The following is a 23,398-nucleotide window of genomic DNA, read 5'->3' on the forward strand; positions in this document are numbered from 1 at the left end:
GGTTGAACGCCCATGAAGCCCACCCTGGTTAGAGAAATTGTACTTCCTCTCAACCTTCTTTTGCTGCCTTGAAAAGTCCTTGAGTCCCCATCCAGCTGCCAGGGTAACCTTGACCTTGGGAGTGTGGAGCACTCTCCAGAGGTAGCCTGGAGAGGAGCTGCAGAGCCCATATGCACAGCAAGGGCTGGTGGTGCCTTTCCTGTCCTTCCAGGCCTCACTGGGGACCCCAAAGTCCATAAGATGTCTTTTGGCTCTTTGCTCAAAATGACCTCCTCAGAATGTGCAGTCCCCTCCCAAATCCCCCCACTGCCACCCTGCACCACTGGGCCCTGCCCGCCACCCTCAGGACTTGAAGGTGTAGCCTTCTCTCCGGGCCCCCACTGTGCCCCTGGAAGTTGTCAGGCAGCAGAAACAGTAAAGAGAAGGAGGCACGCAGTTCCCGGGAGTGTCCCTACTGCCAGTCAAGGGCTTCAATTATCAGGGGCCCTGATGGGCCCTGTCATTGCTTGTGCCACTTCACACAACTGTCTTGGGGGTAAAGAAATGGCAAAGGTAACCAGGGACCTGGGCCGGCATTGGGCCAGCAGAGCTCATAGCGCTGAAATCTCAGTGAGGGGGTGTCTAGGGTGGGGATGCCCTGAGTCCTTCCTGTTTATTGTCCTGATTTGCCCTCTTGGGTTAAGTGCGGAATGCCTGCTTCAGAGCACACTTGGAAGATGCTAATGGGTAATAATCAGGGTGTTCCCGCCCTAATACCTATATTTGTCAATAATTAACCACGATTTCCTAGGTCCTGGGAGGAGGCAGTGGCACCTGACTTGCCTGAACTGGGTTAGTGCATCAGTGCACCATTAACATAGCAACTCCAAGGTTCCTGAGTTGTTCTGGGGTGTTCCAGGGATGGGCATCTCCCAAGGGTTAAGGCAACTTGAGAACTTGCTTCACCATTTTCTCTATCCTTGCCAGAGACCCATCCATAAACTCAACCCCTTCCAGGTCTCCTAGTAACCATGAGACACCCCTGTGTGCTTCTGTCTTGGGGACCCTAGTGGGACTGTGTGGACAGCCAGTCTGGAGGACCTCCCTGTGGAGGGCCACTTGTCTTAAGTCAGAGGACCCAGAAGTGTCAGAGTTGTGGAGGAGTGTGGGCAAGGTGGACTAGAGAGGGGAACTCGGTCCAAGTGGTTGAACAGGAGTAAAGATGGCTATAAACTTGTTCATCGCTGGCCATGGGGCTCTGCCTGCCCTAGAGAGAGACTCCAAGGCCCTCAGGCAGGGTCGTGATGATAAGTTGGCTTTCCAGAAAATAAAAGTCTTGATTTAGAATTTACCAATTTCCATGGTGTAAATACTCCCACCAAGTCCAATTTCAAGCTACTAGTTGGTTTAACAACTGGCTCACAAAATTCTCAAATATTTAGCCATCAACTCTTGCTCACTGTTGGTTAGACCACTGACCCTGTCAACAGTACAAGCCCCAGACCTTGTCATACACCTCTCTGCCCCCTGCTTTTATATGCAAAATGCCCTTACATGTACTGGACAGCTTGGGCCTGAGGCAAGCCATTTAGCCACCCCAGCTCCTTACGTTTTAGAGTCCTGGAGTACAGTGGCTGGTCTGCCCTGCAGGTGTTCATGGTACTCACTGAGGGGATGGATGTGAACACCAAACCCAATCAAGTGAGTACCGTGACCCATGTCCCAAGGATCTCCTAGTTCTAGTCCAGAGAAATGGGGAGATCTGGCCTCAGTGTCCACCATGATGATTGGAAAAGCCACCGTGGTGGGCATCCAGCAGTCTTAGTTTGCCAGCTGAAAGCCATTTGCCTCTTACTTCCATTGGTCACGTGCCAGCCTACTTATTCATTGCCACTTCCAAGGGACCAGGTGTTCAGGTGATGAGCACCAGGGGGCCACAAAGCCACTAGGTCAGTTCGCAGGGCCACGGGCCAGTGCCCATCCTAGGGCTGGGAGTTCTTCCGCGGAAGTCTGCTTGCAAAAGGGGCTTCCTGGTCTTGCAGGTGTGGGGCCATTTCTCCAGGTGCAGGGTTTGCATTGTGCAATCTTCTCAGAGACCCACCTGCTCTTGACACCTTCCAAGTGACTCCACTTCCCCCTCCTCTGGGCTCCTGGAATGGTGTGGTGGCCCCACCTCAGCCAGGCAGCTGTGACGAGAGGTGTTGATCCAGCTGCCTCTCTGCTGGCTCACAGTGTCAGGTGGAAGGGGCTGACACAGCCGCAGGGACTAAGGGTCTTCCAGCATGGTCAGGGACCCTGGGACCACCCATAGGCAGGACTGGGGCCAAGGTCCTCTGGGATTCAGCCAGGCACTGGGTGCTCAGTGGGACAGGGAGCTGGTGAGAAAAAGGCTCTGGGCCAGGAAAAACAGCCCAGAGCCACAAGTGTGCTGCTGGTTCTTTCTTCTCTCAACTTTGTCTCTCCTGTTTGGTGACAGCACTCAGCCAGGCCTGGGGCCCAGCAGAGAGCACCTGCTGACCCCAGAGTAAGTTTCTACAGGGCCTGGAGACAGTCATACAGGCATAGGAGACAGACGTATGAATGAACTAGCGCAGCAAACATACTGCCACGCTCTCTCAACTGGAAGTGGGCACACAAGCAAGAACCAGAGGGCTCCATGGAGGGGTGACATTTGAATGGGGTCATAAAAGTGGGTTCCGCCCAGCAGTTCCAAGTGAGGCTTCAGCCTTGGGACTCCTAGATCTGCCTCTGGGCATGCATGGCACGTGGATGCCCAGGTGTTTGCCCACGTAGGGGTTCCCTGCGAGCCCCTACCCTCCCAACAAGGTCCCACAGCCAGCCTCCTTCATCTAGAGTCCTCCAGACCCTCACCACTGGCTTTGCCAACATGGTAGACACTCCCCCCTCTTGGAACAAAAAGGAGTGGAATTGCCTGACTGCTCTTTCCATAAATGACCAGCTGAGGCTGTGGGAAGGGGAGGGCTGCAATATCAGGGGAAGGGGCTCCTTGGAAGGTTCCTGGAAGGTGAGGGGGGAAGAGCTGACGGTGGGGCCCTCCCAGGGTGGGGCCTTCCCAGAGCTAGAGAATCTGATTCGATTCCAGCCCTCACTCCCCTGAGTTCGAGATCCACACCAGCCCACTTCAGAGCCTTAATGGGGGTGCATGGGCCAAGGCCTAGGCCACAAAAGTACTGGCTCTGAATTATGTGTGATCGATGAGGGAAAATTACTATAGCAGTTGTATTCATGGAGAATGCTTATGTGTGTGTGTGTCCCCTCATTTTAAACAACTATCCCTAGGTATTCTTGATTCTGGGACCTTCCTCCATTGCCCTCTCTAGAGAGTCTTGTGGGATTCTATATTTGGTTGAAAATGCATGAGAAACGCCTAGCCTACACTTCACATAGAGCAGAAGCACAATAAATATAACCGTTTAGCCACTCAAAGTGTCACTTGAAGTTGGGGGCAAAGGGGCTTCCCCAGTCTAGAAGTGATGGGCCTTGGGTCTCTTCCTCCCTCTTCCTTCTCCAGGTGATGACAAACACCTGGATGTCATAATGTCCTTGTTCTTCTCTGTTATTCTGGGACATAGGCGAGGGGAGGGTACCTGGGTAGGCCCCCTCTGACCAAGGCTGGCCTTTCTTGCAACGTGGGCTGGCTGGTGCCAGTCCCGTGGATGGATGCAGAAGGGTGAGGCACTAATCCTGCTCGTTGGACAGGATGCTGGCAGGAGGGTGGGAGGAGTAGGGGTGGAGCTTCCAGAACAAAGGAGAATGTGGAGCCCTGGGGGCTTGGGCTAGGCATCAAAAAGGCTCTGCAGAGTGAGCAGGCCATAGCAGCTGCCTACCTCTGTACCTAGCAGTCAGTCAGACAACCTTTGTCTGGTCTGTCCTGCCTGCCCCCGGTAGGCACCAAGCAACACTCTGCTTAGAGAGACCTTGATCTCCAGCGTGATTACGCCGACACTACTCTGTGGCTTTCTCTGCCTGGCTTGGGTGACTGCTGCAGTTCCAGAGGAGAGCGGAGGGATGGCCGAGAGTAGAGCCAGGAGCCGGGAGGGCCACCGGGAGCATGCCTTCGTTCCGAAGCCTTTTGATGGAGCCAATGTGGCCCCACACCTCTGGCTGTACCGCTTTGAGGTCATCAATGACCTCAACCATTGGGACCATGTCAACAAGCTGAGGTTCCTGAAAGAGTCCCTCAGGGGAGAAGCCCTAGAGGTCTACAGTGGACTCAGTCCTGAAGACCAGGGGAACTACAGGGCTGTGAAAGAGACCCTCCTGAAGACCTTCGGGGGTCCCGAGGCCACCCCCAACCACCTGCCCAAGGAGATCGTCTTTGCCAACAGCATGGGTAAGGGCTACTACCTCAAGGGGAAAATTGGCAAAGTGCCTGTGAGATTCCTGGTGGACTCTGGGGCCCAGGTCTCTGTGGTCCACCCAAGCTTGTGGGAGGAGGTCACCGATGGGGACTTGGACACCCTGAGGCCCTTTGAGAATGTGGTGAAAGTAGCCAACGGGGCTGAAATGAAGATCCTGGGTGTCTGGGATACACTGGTGTCCCTGGGCAAGCTAAAGCTGAAGGCATCGTTCCTAGTGGCCAATGCAAGTGCAGAAGAAGCCATCATTGGGACTGACGTGCTCCAGGACCACAATGCCATCCTAGACTTCGAGCATCGCACATGCACGCTAAAAGGGAAGAAGTTCCGCCTTCTGCCTGTTGGAGGGTCCCTCGAAGATGAGTTCGACTTGGAGCTCATAGAGGAGGAGCCCTCCTCAGAGGAGGGGCAGCAGCAGCTTTCCTGTTGAGAAGCCCCCTCTCCCCCACACCCTAAGCAGTGGCTGGAAGACCCACCATGGTGGAGGGGAGGGGCACATACCATCAGGGGGTCACTGGGCTTGGCCCACCCTCTAAAACCAACTCTTGTCCTCCTTCTCCTCCTCCTCCCTCTGCAGGGGCTTTAATCTGCCTCTGATGGGGGAGGCTTCCACTGGAAAAGGAACAGGTGAGGGAGAGCAGGCTGGCTTACTTGGGAGGGGAGGAGGGTCCTCATGGTGGTCAAGCTGCTGTTGGTGGCAAAGACTCGAAGGCCAGAAGAAGGTTCCAAGAAGCCTAGAAATGATTGTCTTTGAGAGAGGACTGGGGGACCCTTTCAGATCCCCTAAGATGTGGCTCAATCACCTTCACGCCCAGGTAACTTGTCTCAGCTGGGCTGTGTCCTGGCTGCAGGGTCCTTACGAGCAAGACCCAGCCCTGGTGGTAAGGGTCACAGCTGCTCTGGGATTCTTCACTGTTGGGTCTTCCCACCTGCATGATGTATGTTTCATTCTGGCATTTGCTTTGAAACCCATTGAGCCTTATGCCAATAATTCATTACTTCAAAACCCAATAAAGGCTGACTCATGGAAAAACCATGTAATGTGCTGATTGGGGCTGATGAATGGAATGGATGTGAGAGGGTGGGGAAAACAGCAAGCAAATGGAGAAGAGAAGGAAGGTTCAAATATTTACGGGGGGCCTTCCTTGGAGATGGAAGGGGATACATACGTATACAGTGATGACGTATCTTGGATTTTCTAAGAGAGCTTCAATTTCAAATATCTTGACTTAATTCCTCCATAATTCTTGTCCTTTATAATCTAATCAGAATTCTCTAATCATTACAAACTATAAGAGTTTAGTATCTAAACTGTCTCTGATATTCAAAAGTGACCCTAAGGTGGTGAGGTCTTGACTGGGGATTGGAAATTTATGGTTATTGTAAATGAATGAGAAAGTATCTGCCTGGAAAATATGGGGCCAGGGCTTGGAGGCAGAAAACAAGGTTGGGGGCCAGGTGTTAACTTGCATGGGGCAGCCCAAGGGCCTTCTGGAGGGTAGGGAAGAGGGGAGAGGTTTGGTGGCCAGAGGAAAGCTTTTTCCTAAAGGTCTTGGAATGGATCCTGAAGCTAGAGAGGTGGGATGGGATGGGGAGGAGGTTCCAGATCCAGGAATGGGGTTCATCTCTCTTCGGGGCCGCTTCATATTTGCTTCCAAGTTCCTACCTTTCTCACTAGAACTCAGCAGGGCTGGGAATCTGAAAAAACCCTGGTCCAAAGGGAGACTGTGGGTGCAGAATTTAAGAACTTAATGAGAGATGGGAAGGATATTTTCCCTTCATGAGTGTAGAATGAGCCTCTCCTGGGAGTTTCCACCTGGGCTTCTCTGAGGGAGAGAGAAACAGCCTGAGTGGGAGGCAGAGATAAAGATGAGCCTTCTTCTAAGAAGCCTCCAGGGACTTGACCTTGAACCTGTTTGAGCTGAGAGTGGCTGCTCATCCCTTGGATTCCAGCTATGATTTTCCCAGGAACTGAGGCACCACTGAGCCCCTAATCCCCTTGATTACTAAAGCCCCTTCCCTGGGCAGCCTGGCATCTGAGCAGGAATTAGCCTATCAGCACCAGGACACGTGGGGCAAGGGGCGGTGCTGGATCAGGAGGAAGCCTTCCCCCAGGAGCATGAGCACTGGAGAAGGGGCGGTGCAGCCAGAGGCCTTACCTTGGAGGTAGGAGAAGTGGAGGAGGTTGTCTCGTGGAGCTCAGGGTCTCTATCCCCCTTCCCAAATTTGGTTTTCAACCCCTAACAAATGCAGCTTGTCTCCTAGGCCAAATCCTCCCCAGAGGAGACAGGCTAGGTGGCACCCGCTGTGACCTATTTTCATCTAGGTCCTTCAGATCTTAGCCACACACTGGGCTGAATGAGGGACGGGGAGGAGTGGGTGGGTGAGTGGGGAAGTGGACAGGGGAACAGGGAATTGGGTGCCAAGCCAGAATTCTAGGGCAACATCCAAGTTGTCCAGTCCCTGCAATTCCCCAGGCACGCAGGCTGCCAAGCCCATTCCTGGGTGAATGGGAACAGGGTGACCTGTGTCCCAGCCACAGAGACCCTTCCTCCCCTGCTGTGATTGAGGAGAGTGGCTGAGTCCCAGGCTCTCAGCAAGCTCTCTCTCCTGGAGGAAAGTGAGCACCTGGGGAAGGCCCAGCAAGTGACACATCACAGCCCCCATGGACCAAGGTACTAAGTGGTGCTTCCTAACTGGATATTGGAGTGAAAATTAAGACAGCTGCTCTGTGTGTGTGTGTTTGGGGGGAGGCAGTTACCAACGTAATTGTGTGATGGGAACCTTGGTTGCAGGACAGGACGAAGAGCTCCTGGGAGCAGAGTATCAAGGGGAAGGGGGAGGCTGGTGAGCACGGGGTAAAGTGCATTTTAGGCCACACATCACAGAGGGCTTAACTCCTGGATGGAGAGTTTGCACTTGACTTGCACGAAAGTGTTTGAACTGTGGAGGAGCAGAAAGATTCACCTGGCTTCTGGATATAGGTTAGAATAAAGCAGCAGCAGCAGCAAAGAATCTGGCTTGGAAGCCATGGCAGTATTCAGACTCAGACCTGAGCTTGAGATGCTGAGTAGGAGACAGATGTAGGAGACAGATGTGAAGGTCTAATCCTGGCTACCCATTAGAATCACCTGGGGAGATCAACAAGAGTTCCTTGGTGGCCTAGCGGTTAAGGATTTAATGTTACTGCTGTGGCTCGGGTTTGATCTCTGGCCTGGGAACTTCTGTGTGCTGCAGGTGTGCGCACCTCCCCCCCAAAAAAGAGAGAATTGCCTGGAAGATTAATTAAAAGCCACTTCTTCTGTGGTCCTGAAGTGCAGGCAGATTGTAGAATGCCTGGTCTTCATCCCAGCTGTATCCATTCCCTTTTGGCCCAAAGTGTGATCCCTGGACCAGCAGAAAGGCAGTGTAAGAGCTTGTTAGCACTGCAGGGTCTCATCTAGTACCTGCACTGAGCATATCTCCAGGTGATTCTCATGCACACAAATATTTGAAACTCCCTGGTAGCTTCTAGTTAAGGGGCAACTCATGGCTGCCACCAGACACTTTCTTTCTTTTCTTTATCTCTTTCTTTCTTTTCCTTCTTTCTTTCTTTTCCTTCCTTCCTTGTCTTTTTAGGGCCTCACCCGTGGCATGTGGAGGTTCCCATGCTAGGGGTCTAATCAGAGCTGTAGCCGTAGGACTATGCCACGGCCATAGCAACACAGGATCCCAACCTTGTCTTCGACCTACACCACAGCTCACGGCAGCTCCAGATCCTTAACCCACTGGGCGAGGCCAGGGATCGATCCTCATGTATGCTAGTCGGGTTTGTTAACCGCTGAGCCATGAATGGGAACTCCCAGATACCTTCTTTAATGTTGACCACCATATTCTAAACACTTATTAATTCCACTAACTGTGTTAGATAATTCTTCATGCTTTTATCCAGCAAATATTTACTTTATTTCTAAGTTTTTGTTTTGAAATAATTTCAGACTTACAGAAATATTTCAAGTAGTACAAAGAATTTCCATATATGGTTCACCTAGTTTCTCCAAACCTTAATATTTTGCCAGTTAACTTTATCATTCTTACTCTCATTCTCTGTATCTATATATATATATATGAACTGTTTGAAAAGTGCAAATGTTATATACATTTACCTATAAATAGTGTTTATTTCCTAAAAAACAAGGAATTCTCTAATATAACCACATACAGTAATTAAAATCAGTAAATTAATATTTATATAATATTTATATTATCTAATCTGAAGATCTTATTATATTTTCCAGTTATCCCAATAATGACTTTTATAGCAAAAGAAAACAATTGTTTTCTGGTCCAGGATCCAATCATACATCCATCACAATGAATTTAGTGGTCCTGTCTCTTTTGTCTCCTTTAATCTGAAAAAAGTCCTTAGTCTGTCTTTGTCTTTCATGACCTTGACATTTATGAAGAGGGCTGGTCAGTTAGTTTGTAGAATGTGAATCTATATTTGGGCGACTCTGATATTTTCTCAGAATTAGATTCAGATTATATGTTTTTGGCAGGACTATCCATAAGTGATATGTGCTTCTCAGTGGATCAGATCAAGAGGCATGGGATGCCTATTTGTCCCATTATTGGTGACGTTAACTTTAATTAGTTGGTCAAAGTGGTGTCAGCCACGTTTCCCCCCTGTAAGCTACGTATATTTTCCCTGTGTAATTAATGAGTGTCTTCCAGGTTGATGCTCTGAGGCTATATAAAAAGACTTTCTCATCAGTCACCCATGAGACCCATTGATAATCCTTGCCTGCCAATGGTGATTTTCTTTCTTCCTTTCTTTCTTTTTTTCTTTTTTTTGTCTTTTCTAGGGCCGCACCCGCGGCATATGGAGGTTCCCAGCCTAGGGGTCTAATCGGAGTTGTAGCCACCAGCCTACGCCAGAGTCACAGTAACACGAGATCCGAGCCACGTCTGCAACCTACACTACAGTTCATGGCAACACCGGATCCTTAACCCACTGATCAAGGCCAGGGATCGAACCGCAACCTCGTAGTTCCTAGTTGGGTTCATTAACTGCTGCGCCATGACGGGAACTCTGCAATGGTGACTTTCTAATTCTATTCTTCTATACTTGTTAGCTGGCACTCAGCTCTAAAGAAGAGCTTTCTTGAGTTCCTGTCATGGCTCAGAGGAAACAAATCTGACTAGTATCCATGAGGACCCAGGTTCAATCCCTGGCCTCCCTCAGTGGGTTATGGATCTGGCATTGCCATGAGCTGTGGTGTAGGTTGCAGCCACAGCTGCAGCAACCCCGGATTCTTTTCACCCATTGTGCTGGGCTGGGGATCTAACTTGTGTCTCAGCAGCAATCCAAGCCGCTGTAGAGACAGCACCGGATTCTTAACCCACTGCACCACAGTGGGAATTCTGTATCATTATTTCAATGCTCAAGTTGTTTTAAACTTGAACTTAGGAAACTCTTCTAACTGGCTTTTGTCTTCTTGGGACTTGCCTCCATCATCATCTGAAACCTTCCTTATTTCCTGTCACAAGATGTTCTAGGTTCATCTTGCACACCTTCGCTGCACCACCCCTGAAAGCAGCCATTCCTCTGAGAAGCCCTGGTTCTTTTAGGTGGAGTCTGGTATTTAGAAGCCAGACTGCGCTTGTTACTACTACGGTATCATTACTCCTGGGTCTTCTCAATGGTCCAAACTAAGGAAAAAGTGCATTTATATATGTTTCTGTACCTCCCTTTCTCCCTATACATATGTCTAAAATGAGTTCATCCTGAACCTCCAGCTCCAGCTGGCACCAGAGAATTTATTCTAATCTTCCACCTTTCTACAATTGCAACCTCTTTCTTCAGCAATGAGAAATCCACTCTAGGTTATTTATTTGCTCAGTCTTAGAGTACCCAGAAAGTAGTTTCAGAAGTGCTAACCCATAAGCCTAGGAACAATAAACCCAGAAGCAAGCAGTTATTAATGACCCACTCAATGCCAGGTTTGGGTGGTCCTTGGCAGCAAATAAGACAGATAAATTATGAAATGAGACTACAGTCATCATAAGGAAAGCTGAGGCTCCCAGGTATATTTACATGCCAGTCTGAGGGTATTACTTTATCTTGGGGACACAATGTGTCCATCTGGAAGGCAGCAGGAGTCAGAGGCTGAAGGCCACAGTCCTTCTCTTGTGGTGATACTGAGGGAGTGGCCAGTCTCCATGCCCCAGAGCGGTGACCTGGCCTGCCACCTGGTCCTCAGCCCCTGAGGAGACACTGAGGCAGCTGTCACATTCCAGTCCCATCCGTCATTGTCCTAGCCAGAGTCCACTGTTGCTAAGCAACCCTGGGCAGTGAATGTGGCTTCCCTGGCTGGGCAGCAAGGAGGGCAAACCGTGATCAGTCCACTCTGACCACCCACCCCATCCAGCTGTTGTTTCTCATTGTGGGCTCATGAATTGGTCTCATGACTGCTCAGATTCTGTGGGCCATTCCCTCCCCTGAAAGACTGGATGGGGTGAATTCTCCGCACGTTGCCTGTGGGACTTGCCTGGGGCCAGCCTTGCCCTGCCCCTTCCCTCTTACCTCCTGCTGGAGGCTCTTGCAGCCCTGGGAAATGAGTGTAGTGAGCCCTGCTCTCCAGGGATTGATAGTTTGAAGAGGGCGGCAGCCAGGCAAAGGAACCTCAGGCCTTAGAGTGGCCCAGTGCCTTCTCCTCCCCACTCCCACCTGCACAGGGGCACATCCACAGGGAGGGTCATGTTAGGGTGGGGATCAGGAAATCTCCTCAGAGAACTTTTTTTAAAAATTTATTTTATCGAAGTATAGTTGATTTACCATGTTATGTTAATTTCTGCTATACAGAAAAATGATTCAGCTATACATATATACATTCTTTGTCATATTCTTTTCCATTATGGTTAATCCCAGGATATTGAATAGCGTTTTCTGTGCTATACAGTTGGTCCTTGTTGTCTATTCATTCTGTAATAGTTTACATCTGCTTCCCAAACTCCCACTCCATCCCTCTCCCCCTCTCTCCCCCTTCACAACCACTAGTCTGTTCTCTCTGTCTGTGAGTCTGCTTCTGTTTTGTAAACAAGTTCGTTTGTGCTCTATTTTAGATTCCACATATAAGTGATATCAGATGGTATTTGTCTTTCTCTTTCTGACTTAATTCACTTACTATGATAATCTCTAAGTCCATCTGTGTTGCTGCAAATGGCATTATTTTGTTCTTTTTTATGGCTGAGTAGCATTCCACTGAATATATGTACATCTTCCTAATCCAGTCATCTGTTGATGGACATTTACATTGTTTCCATGTCTCGGCTATTGTAAATAGTGCTACTGTGAACATAGGGCTGCATGTTATCTTTCTGAATTCTAGTTTTCTCTATATACAGGCCCAGGAGTGAGATTGCTGGATCATTTGGCAACTCTATTTTTAGTTTTTTGAGGAACCTCCATACTGTTTTGCATAGCGGCCACACCAACTTACATTCCCACCAACAGTGTAGGAGAGTTTTTCCCACACCCTCTCCAGCATTTGTTATTTGTAGAGTTCTTAATTATGTCTATTCTGACTGATGTGAGGTAGTACCTCATTCTAGTTTTTTGTTGTTGTTGTTGTCTTTTTAGGGCCATACCCATGGCATATGGAGGTTCCCAGATTAGGGGTCAAATCAGAGCTCTAGCTACCAGCCTACACCACAGCCACAGCAACAAGGGATCTGAACCATATCTGTGACCTACACCACAGCTCACGGCAATGCTGGATCCTTAACCCACTAAACGAGGCCAGGGATCAAACCCACATCCTCGTGGATACTAGTCAGGTTCATTAACCACTGAACCATGATGGGAACTCCCAGCACTTCATTGTATTTTTGACTTGCATTTCTCTAATAATTAGCGATATTGAGCATATGTGCCTATTGGCTATCTATATGTCTTCTTTGGAGAAATGTCTGTTTAGGTCTTCTGCCCATTTTTAAATTAGATTTTTTTTTTTTTTGTTATTGAGTTGTATGTGTTGTTTTATGTTTTGGAAACTAAGCTCTTTTCGGTAACATCATTTGCAAACATTTTCTCCCATTCTGCAGGTTGTCTTCTTGTTTTGTTTATGGTTTCTTTTGCTGTACAAAAGCTTGTAAGTTTGATTAGGTCCCATTTATTTATTTTGGCTTTTATTTCTGTTGCCTTGGGAACCTGATCTGAGGAAACATTGGTATTGATTTATGTCAGAGAATGTTTTGCCTATGTCCTCTTCTAGGAGTTTTATGATGTCTTGTCTTATATTTGTCTTTAAACCATTTTGAGTTTGTTTTTGTGTATGGTGTGAGGGTATGTTCTAATTTAATTGATTAATTGTAGCTGTCCAACTTTCCCAACACCACTTGCTGAAGACTGTCTTTTCTCCATTGTATATTCTTGCCTCCTTTGTTGAAGATTAATTGACAGTAGGTATGTGAGTTTATTTCACAGAAGGGATCTTTACGTTGAGTCTTCAAAGACAAATAGTTGTTTCCCAAGATGATGCAGGGTAGAGGGAGAAATGTGAAAAAAGGAAAGGGGATAAGCTGGGCTGGACCCAGATAACAGGGTGACTGAGGTCGGAGAGACAGACAGGCTAGGTGTGGAAGTCCTATAAGACCTTTGAGGAACCTTCAAAGGCCAGGGATCACTGATGCTGAATTTCTTCGGTTCTAAGATGCGCTCAATTCAAAAGTGCATTATATATATAATATATTTTGGAGAAAAAAAAATATTTTTAATATATATCCTGGTGTATATATACATCCAAGGTATATCCTGATTTAAAAAGCAGTAAAATGTGTGTGTAGGTGGGGGGGGGGGTGAGGGCGGCTGTGGGTCCTAAAGTAGAAAAAATACTTGACTTTATCTCATGTACCAACTCAGGTTCACACAGCTGCCTGGTGGGAGGTGCTGCAAAGGATTCTGGGATTGTATTCAGACACAGCCAGCAAGATGCCATGATTGATTAGTGATGTCTGCCCTGGGAGTAAATGTGGAAAATAACCACTTGCTTCCTCTGCGGCGAGCAATCAGGGGCCTTTATCCTTAGGTAATGGGAAGGCAGGGAAGTGACATGATGATATCTGCATTTGTAATGTGTCTGATCCTCTCCACAAACTGAGCTGTGTGAGATACATCATTAAATTTTTTTTTTTCTGAGAGTGTTGCTGTTGTGCACAGCAGAAACAAATCCAACTTGATCCCTATCCTCACTCACTGGGTTAAGGATCCTGCATTGCTGTGAGTTGTGGTATAGATTGCAGACACGGCTCAGATCCCATGCTGCTGTGGCTGTGGCGTAGGCTGGGAACTGCAGCTCCGATAAGACTCCTAGCCTGGGAAATTCCATATGCTATGGGTGTGGCCCTGAAGAGACAAAAAAAAAAAAAAAAATTCTGAAAGAAAAGCTAATTATGTCTAATTAGTTAGAATCCCTTTAGGTCATGTACTGCTATCTCTGCCATGCATGGGCAGACAAGGAGCTGGGATCTTAGGTCCTGCCTTCCTAGGGCCACCAGGCAGCCCCTCCTTGTGATGTCTTGTCACTTCTTCAGAATGAGGCTGCTGAGTGGTGTGTGGGTATCTGTTCTCTCCAGAACTGACCACTGTCCATCTCCTGTCCAGCTGGTTCTATCCTCATCTCTTGTCACCACAAGGCTACCTCACATCTCCTATCCAGGGCACTTGGACATATCTTCATCCATGGGTTTAAAAGATGGTGTAGGAAAGTATCTTCTGTCTTACAGGTAACACTGGCTCTTGGCCCAGCGGTGTAACAGAACCCTAAAGCCCTGACTATTTGCCTGAGACAGAAGAATCAGGAGCAATGCACACATTTGTATTTTCCTGTCCCACAGCCTGTGGAGGGGGACAGGGAATAAGGCAACGTGGAAGGAGGTGGTCAGGTGGGATTCTGTGCTGCTCAGGTGCTGGCTGATGAGGCTAAGCAGGCTCAGTGGGCCAGGGGGCCACTTCCCAAGGTAACACAGAGGCGTTGGGGATGTCAGTTATGGGATGTGAAAGAAGGACAGCTCTAAGGCAGCACATTTGGCAAAGCCTGGAGACATTTTTGGTTGTCACAACTTTGGGGGGTGGGAGGATGCTAAAATGGCATTTGGTGGGTGGAGCCCAGGAATGCTGCTAAAGCATCTTCCAGTGCATGGGATGCCCTCCTGCCCCCGCCCCTCCCAATACAGAATTCCCCAGCCCCGAGTGACAACAGTGCCGAGACTAAGAGACTGGATCTGAGATGACTCACAGGTGTTGTTGCCCTGCAGAGTAGGTTTCATCCCCATTTAACAGATGGGGAAGTTGGGATTGGGAAAGGTTAGTCTGCCCAGTGTTGTTCTAATGGTAAATGATTGAAGTTGGTGTTGAAGCCTGCCTGACTTTAGAATATTCAATTCAGCCCACTGAAGCAGTTTGGACACACAAAGATTTGGTAAAAAATGAATTTAGGTTGTTTGCATCTATTATAAATAGAGCAAGCCAACACAAAGTGGGTGAAAATGAATTTGAAAAGCTGAAATGTCCAACAAAGAGGTCTTCATTAACTAAACAGTGTGTAAGTTATTTGTAAAACCCATGAACACATTAACTGTGGTTGGAAACATTCATTGCTTGTATCACTTCTTGAAAAAAAGGTCACAGGGAGTTTCCATTGTGGTGCAGTGGCAATGAATCTGACTAGTATCCATGAGGACATGGGTTCGATCCTTGGCCTCTCTCAGAGGGTCGGGAATCCAGCATTTCTGTGAGTTGTGGAGTAGGTTGTAGATGTGACTCAGATGCCTGGTTGCTGTGGCTGTGGTATAGGCCGGCAGCTGTAGCTCTGATTTGACCCCTATCCTGGGAACTTCCATATGCCGCGGGTACGGCCCTGAAAAGAAATCACAAAAGTCATCAAACAAGTAGAGGAGACATATTGGCTAAAAATAAACTAGGAGGACCCCATCCCCCCCCAAAAAATACTTACTAAAATTCCACAAGCTTTTCTGAATTTTGCTTATTATTGCTTGATGATTTTTACATTGTTTAAATTCCTTTTTGTTTTTTTTTCTTTCTTTTACAAAAGCAATACTGCTCATTATAAGGAAACCAGAAAATTAGGTCAGTCCAAAAATATGTAAAGAAATTTCATGAAGATCTGTGCACCCACTCTCCCTCCCTTGGTCAAACATGGCATATTTTTCCAGACCTTTCTCTATAGATATTCATATGGATGTATTTTCCTTCATTCTTTCTTTCTCTGATTCTCATTTTTTATTTTTAGCAAAAATGGGATTATGCAGTACTTTCTGTTTTGTATACTCCCATACTTTATTTAGCCAATTCCCTATTTTTGGACATTCAGCTTTTGTTTCCAACATTTTGCTGTTACAAACCTCACAATACAGCAATGAAAAGGACTGTACCGCAACTACATGTGACACACGCAAACCTCACGGCCATACTGTTGAGTGAAAGCAGCCAGACACAGACATGTACGGTGTGATTCCATTTATAAAACATTCTAAAACCAACAGGCAAAACCAAACCACAGTGTGTACAGATGTGTACTCAGGAGGCAAAATTATAAAGGCAAGAAAGGATGTGATTATGGCAGAAGCAGGGTTGCCCTGTCCCTTTAGGGTCATGAGGATTCTGTGTCAGGAAGGCCATTCAGGGCACCTGGGTGCTGCCAGTGTCCTAGTTCTTGACGGGGTGGTGTACATATGGGTGTTTATAATCACTAAGCAGCACAGCTATGTGTTATGTACTTTTATTCATATGTGTGACATTTCATGCTACGTTTTAAAAAGTGAACAGAATTAAAGTAGTTGGCTAAAATATGAACTAGAAATTTAAAGCAGAGATGAAACTATTCTGAAATGTAAGCAAAATACTTGAAAGGCACAAAAAGATATACTCAACTTCCATGCTATATCAAAATTCCAATTTTTGAAAAACAAGGTGAAATATATTTTTTTAGACCAAATTGTCCTTTGGGCTAAATTCTTTTCCTCCCAGTTTGTTCTCAACCGAATTGTTTTCTATCAAATTGCCTTTTTTGGTTTGTCTTTGCTTTTTTTTTTCTTCTTCTTTTTAGGGCTTTACCTGCAGCATATGGAGGTTCCTAGGCTAGGGGTCTAATCTGAGCTATGGCTTCCAGCCTACATCACAGCCTTAGCAATGCCAGATCTGAGCCGTGTCTGTGACCTACACCACAGCTCATGGCAACACTAGATCCTTAACGCACTGAGCGAGGCCAGGGCTTGAACCTGCAACCTCATGGTTCCTAGTCAGATTTCTTTCTGCTGTGCCATGGTGGGAACTCCATTTGTTTGTTTGTTTGTTTGTTTGTTTTGTCTTTGTTTCATTGGGGTTTTTTGGCTGTACTCACAGCATATGGAAGTTCCCGGGCCAGGGATCAAACCCCAACCACAGCAGTGGCCCAAGCCACTGCAGTGACATCCCTGGATCTTTAATCCCCTGTACCACAAGAGAACTCCCAAATTGCTTTTGTTCTTGACCAAGTCATCTGATTATTCTAAAGCAAAGGCATTTTCCATGACCCTCGGTGTGCTGCTTTCATACAACTCTGATGGTGATAAAGTCCTGAATGTATAGTACTGACCTCACTTCCTGTGTCTCATCATTTGCTCTTGGGGTATGTGACACTGGAGACTATTGTCTGCCTCAGCTGTGAGCCAGGAGTTTTGTCTCTTATTCATTCACTCACTCCATCCATCCATCCATCCGTCCGTCCATCCATCCATAAACGTGGGGGGCTGGGCATGCACTGTGTGCCAGGCACTGTCCAGGTGCAGGAGCAGAAATGCAATGGAGAGTTCATCATGCCTCTGCTCTTGCACAGGTGCATTTTAGCACCAAACAAACAAAAAGATGATTTGTCCTGTGGTGATAAGAAGAAGTGAATCAGCTTAAGGGGATAGTGGATTGAGAGTGATGGGGGATGTGGAGTTATAAGCAGGGGGTCAAGGAGCCCTCGTAGATAAGGTGATGTTTGCACAGAGATCTGAGTGAAGGGAGGCTGCAGGGACAGCCTTCCAGGCAGGAGTATGGAGTGCAGAGCCCAGCCCACTCTGGGTGGAGCAGAGTGAGTAAAGGGCGGGGGACTAGGACCTGAGCTTAGGGAGGCGGGTCAGGGCCACATCAGGTGGGGGCCTGCCACTGACCAGACTCAGGTGTGCTGCTGAGTGGGTGGAGTTCCCCTACAGGAGGGTCCGAGCCAGCAGAGGCTGGGATCTAAGGTCTGCTTTAGAAGGGATGTGGGTGAGGGTGTGGGGAGAGCCAGGGATGAGGTGAGGGGACTAGAGCCAGGGAGGAAGCCTCACTGGGCCCCGTGCCCAAGCCCCTCCCCAGAGCCCTTCCTTGCCCTACAGGCCTCTGACCTGAGGACCTGGCTCTGCAGTCCCTTTACCCTGGAGACTCAGCATTGAGCCCACCTGGCAACAGCCCCTCTGTGACAGCCGTGTTCATGGCCGAGTACTGGAGCCTCCACCATCTCTTAAAATGCACCTGTCGTAGGTGCCCCTCACTTTAGCCTGTCAAGAACACTTGGATCCTGACTCTATCAGGTCGTCTAGGTGCCAGCTTGCTCTCAGTGCCTCAGGTGTGGAGAACGTGCCAGCCACACCCGACTCCAAGTTCCCATAGTGTGTTGATTGGGTTGGGGTTGAAGACTGTCCCATTCACACCGCTGGTTGACCTCTTGTAGGGTCGACCCAGTTCCACTAGTTTAACCGTGGTGGGGCCGTGAGTAATTTGTTAATAAAATACCAAAATGTGCCAGTGATTTACTTTTTAAAAATATGTGGTAGAGTAGATTCCAGGCTAGTCCTGTAAAAACGTTATTCTCATTTATTTGCAATCCAGTGAACTTTCTTGAGTTGGAAAGAAAGGGTGGTGTTCCTTCCTCTTGGGACAGGTGACTCAGACCCAGGTTGATTCTGCCGCTGCCTCTGGCCTCTGTGGAAACCCCTGAGGAGCTCCTATTCCTGTAGATGAGGTGGGGTTACCTTCCGCCCTGAGGCGACTCCCTGCTGAACTTGGGCAAGTTTACTTCCACTACTTAAAGAAAAACACACTCACCTTCCCTCTCCTCACTCTTAACTCTCATAACCTCACCCTTGCTTAGTCAACCGCACTTCCCCCTGCTTGCAAAAGAAAAGACCGGAACATTTTTCATTATACACAGGCAGTGTTCCTGTATGGCCATCCTCCTTGTTCCCTGTAAGGGTGACCTGAAGTGACTTCCAAAATTACATATATTAAAGTAGGGAAATTTTATTTTATTTTTGGCTGTGTCTGTGGCATGTGGAAGTTCCCATCCAGGGATTGGACCTGCATCACGGTAGTGACCTGAACCATAGCTGTGACAATGCTAGGTCCATTAACTGCTAGGCCAACTAGGGAACTCCAGGAGAATTTTAAAATAAAAATCAAAGACAAAAGACTAGGAGTTTAGGACACCAATATAAAAAGCACAGAGTCTCACATAATTACTAAAGGGGAGATGTGAATTTGGTTCTGAGTTTCCCGGCAGCCAAAGCAAAAAGAGAAAGATGATCAATCTCATGATTCACCATTTCCCTGAGGAAACACACACCTTTCTTTAAGGAATGCAATGATATTCCTGCACTGAGTTCCGAAAGGTTGGTTTTTTCCCAACAGTAAAGAATCTAAGTGTGGTGAAGAGAGAGCAGTGTCACCCAAGTTCTGTCTTAATCGTCTCTTTCCACTGATGCCTCTTCTGGGCCCCATGCTGTTTCACACTCTGTGCTGGTCTGCACTGCACTGGCAGCTTTGACCCAAGCTCTTAACTGCAAAGTTGAGAATGTCACAACCTCTGTAGTTGCTCAGAGTTCAAGTGCAACTTGAAGTGTGTCGTCTTCCTTGATTGTCTGGCTAGAGCTCTAGCTGCTTGCTGTTGGTCTGAATTTGCTGTTGGAAAGATACATGCAGATGCCGGGCCTTGAGGATCTTGCACTCTTTGACGTGGTACTTGACAATGCAGGCATTTTAGCAAAGGTCTCTCTCAGAGCCATGCCTGTACTGTACTGCCTGCTTTCTCATTGAGAGCTGCCCAGCAGGGCTGAGAGGCTCCAGGGCTTGTTGTGCCTTTCTGAGCAGCACCCAGATGAGGGACCCCCTGAAAAACAGCCCCTCCCCCCATGGTCAATTGCCTTCAGTCCCTGAGTCACCCTTTCTCTGCTCCTCCTTTCAGTTTAACCACTTCCTGCCCACTAGTTGTTGTCTAATAGCAGAGTCAGAATGACATATTTGAACACTTCCCTACTTTCTCATGTAATCTTCCCTTCCAGGCTGATTTCTTTCTTTTTAAAAACATTTAAAAATATATATGTAGTTGATTTACAATGTTATGTCAATTTCTGCTGTACAGCAAAGTGACACAGTTATATATATATATATATATATACACACACACATATATATATTCTTTTTCTCATATTATCTTCTATCATAGTCCATCACAAGTGATTGGAAAGAATTCCCTGTGCTGTACAGTAGGACCTTGTTGTTTATCGATTCTAAGTGTAATAGTTTGCATCTACTAACCTCAAACTGATTTCTTTCTGAATGTCAGAACTTTGTTTTCTGAAAACAAGGAGATGTTCCCAACACTTCTCAAGCTTCTCTCCTTGCTTGTGAAATAATCATAAATGCTCATAGGTGTTAAGTGCTTCCTGAACGTCTGGCACTGGGTTAGGTTCTTTCCATACACTCTCTCCCTTAATCCCTCAAAGAGCCCCAGGAAATAAGGACTATTATTATCCTCACTTTTCAGACCAGAAAAATAGGGCTAAAAACATTAGCCCCAGGTCACCTAATGAGAGGAAAGGGTGGAGTGGGCTTTGGTCTGTGGATTCATTTGACTAGAATCTATATGCTTGACTATCAGCCAGGACCGCCTTCCAGGGCATCTAAGGGACATGGTCCCCCCCCCCCCCCCCCCCCGCCGAATGATCCTCCCCCTGAGGATCTTTCCTTGCACGTGGCCAGCCTGCTCATCTTTGTTGATCCGAATTTGCTCCAGAGCGTTATGACAACCTCATCACCTACCTTCAGCGATGGAAATATCAGCAAGGCAAGGAAAGAATCAGTCAGACATTCTGTTTTAATTAAATGAATTTTCTAGCAGGTAGATATGGGTCTCCCATCTCACTGGCCCCAGTGCAGGCCTGGGGACTGCCTACAGGTGTAACCCAACCTGGCCATCCCCTTGGCCCTCCAGCTGTCTTCTGTCCCAGATCATGGTTTCCTTGAAGGTAGACAGACCCTTGACATAGAGGTCCCTGCCTTGACTGCCCTGGCTCAACCGCTGCCCCAGGTGAGGCCCAGAGCATCCTATAAATGCCTCCTCCTTCCTCCTCCAGGGCCTCAGTGAACCTCTCCAGCCCCTGTGTCCCCTGGACACCAGCTGTGTCTTAGCCTTGGGACCATATTCTTTGCTCCTGTGCTGGCTCTTGCCTCAGCTGCCCACTAAGTCCTGAGCCTGACTTCCCCAGAAATACTGCCTTCACTCACAGGGAGGGAGACTCCCAGAAGCTCCAACCAGGCAGAGCCCATCCTCCCATCTGCCTAAAAGGGGATCTTCCATTCTCTCCCAACGTAATGGGGCCCTTGGCCACTAGAAGCTGAGCATCTCAAACTGATGGGAAGGCCAAGTGGGCTATGGGAACTGGGGCTTCTATTCCAGAGTCTCTGCGCAGGGAGCCTCGATGTGTCCCTCCTCGTCTAGGTCATTGACATCTAAGAGGTGGACAAAGGGACCCTTGATAATGGGGACTCCCAGGCTGAGTGGAAGCTGTATTTGGTAAATACTGGTTGAATCAATAGGGTGATGTCACGGGGTCCTCGACCCAAAAGACATAGAAGAGAAAGAGCTTCTTCAGCTGTATAGGACGTCTTCCTTCAGGAGCAGTCTGGGCTATTGCACTGGGATCCTCACCAGGGTCAGGAATTACTGGTTCCTCCACCCTACAGGCTCAGAGGGCTGTTGAGATAGAGGGTAGGGCGATGGCTTGGCAGTGATAATCCACAGTTGTCTTTTGCCTTCCCAGTCTCTGCCTCGCCAACTGGAACCTAAGGCCTCTTCATGGAAATAAGTAGCTGCATTCAAAGACTTAAAGAAAAGGTGCTATGTTTGGAAAATTGGTTATAATTTAACACAATTGCAATTTGCAAAAATTGAGGCAGGGGAGTGTAGGGCTCTGAAGTCGGAGCTCAGCAGCTCCGTGGACTTAAGGCAAATGCCTCCTCGCTCTCTCTGCTGCCTCAGCTGTGAAAGGGCACAATGACAGCACTCACGCCCGGGCTGATGTGAGAGTTCCCGGGGACTCGGAGCAGAGCACTCAGCACATGTGAGTTGACCATGATTGTGACGTGGGCCCAAACAGCATATCCCAGGGCACTTTTCATCAGGCTGCTGTGAACAAACAAAGTCAGGAAACTTGAAAATAAGATTTGTCATCTTGTGGGAGAGGCTATCTTTATGTGAAAGCTGCCTTAATAGTTATCTGTGGTTCAAAGCTTCCGTTCCTGAGGCACAGTAAACAGGGATCCTGATGCTGGGGTAAAACTAAGCTTTCTTTAATGTTGCTGGCAATTAAATCTTTGGTGGGTTCATCCAGTTTGTTTGATTCTTTGTGTGTTTAATTTTATTGGAATATAGTCGACTTATAAAGTTGTGTTAATTTAACACGTACAGCAAAATAAATCCATTATACATAGACATATATACATTCCTTTTCAGATCTTTTCCCATATAGCTAATTACACAGTATGGAGTAAGTTTCCCTATGCTATACAGTAGGTCCTTGTTACCTCTCCATTTTATATATCGTAGTGTGTATATGTCAGTCCCAAACCTTTCATTTATCCTTCCCCTCTGCCACGTTTCCCCTTTGGTAAACATAAATTTGGTTTCAAAATCTTTGAGTCTGTTTCTGTTTTCTAAGTTCTATTGTGTTTTTTTTTATTAGATTCCACATATCAGTGATTGCATATATTTGTCTTTGTCTGGCTTATTTCACTTTGTATGACAATCTATAGGTCTGTCCATGTTGCTGCAAATGGTATTATTCATGATTTTTATGGCTGAGTAATAGTCCAGTGTATATATGTACCCCATCTTCCTTATCCAGTCCTCTCTTAATGGACATTAATATTGCTTCCATGTCTTGGCTGTTATAAGTTGTGCTGCAATGAACATTGGGGTGCATGTATCTTTTCTAATTATGATTTTCTCAGGATTTATGCCTAGCAGTGGGATTGCTGGATCATATGGTAGTTCTATATTTAGTTTTCTGGTTTTTTTTTTTTTTTTTGTCTTTTTGACTTTTCTGGAGCCACTCCCGTGGCATATGGAGGTTCCCAGGCTAGGGGTCTAATTGGAGCTGCAGCCACCAGCCTACGCCAGAGCCACAGCAACGCCAGATCGAGCTGCGTCTGTGACCTACACCACAGCTCATGGCAATGCCAGATCCTTAACCCACTGAGCAAGGCCAGGGATCGAAGCCTCAACCCCATGGTTCTTAGTCGGATTCATTAACCACTGAGCCATAATGGGAACTCCTATATTTAGGTTTTTTTAAAGGAAATTTATACTGTTCTCTATATTGGTTGCACCAGCTTACATTTGCACCAACAGTGTAGGAGTGTTCCCTTTTCTCCACATCTTCTACAGCATTTATTATTTGTAGATTTATTTTTTTTTTAAGGGCTGCACCTGTGTCATGTGGAAGTTCCCAGGCTAGGAGTTGAATTGGAGCTACAGCCAGCCTGTGTCACAGCCATAGCAACACAGGATCCGAACTGCATCTGCAACCTACACCACAGCTCACGGCAATGCTGGATCCTTAACCCACTGAGCGAGGCCAGGGATTGAACCCATATCTTCATGGTTCCTAGTCAGGTTCGTTAACCACTGAGCCATGAAGAGAGCTCCTATTATTTGTAGAATTTTTGATAATGGTCATTCTGACTGGTATGAGAT

The 23,398-nt window shown here is 47.4% G+C and overlaps 1 protein-coding gene and 1 long non-coding RNA gene across 3 annotated transcripts in view; both read left to right on the forward strand.

Annotated features, from left to right (window-relative positions):
- The window catches only part of LOC125127978 (uncharacterized), a 58,696-nt gene that overhangs the window by 9,776 nt on the left and 25,522 nt on the right, over nucleotides 1–23,398 (forward strand). The gene's annotated exons all lie outside the window — the stretch shown is intronic.
- On the forward strand, nucleotides 3,780–5,394 carry ASPRV1 (aspartic peptidase retroviral like 1). Its single transcript, XM_047781861.1, has one exon. It carries the CDS (start codon nucleotides 4,009–4,011, stop codon nucleotides 4,786–4,788), a length of 780 nt encoding a protein of 259 aa, XP_047637817.1. The 5' UTR covers nucleotides 3,780–4,008; the 3' UTR covers nucleotides 4,789–5,394.

Source organism: Phacochoerus africanus, chromosome 5 (genome assembly GCF_016906955.1).
Source record: "Phacochoerus africanus isolate WHEZ1 chromosome 5, ROS_Pafr_v1, whole genome shotgun sequence".
In the NCBI taxonomy this organism is placed as follows: Eukaryota; Metazoa; Chordata; class Mammalia; order Artiodactyla; family Suidae; genus Phacochoerus; species Phacochoerus africanus.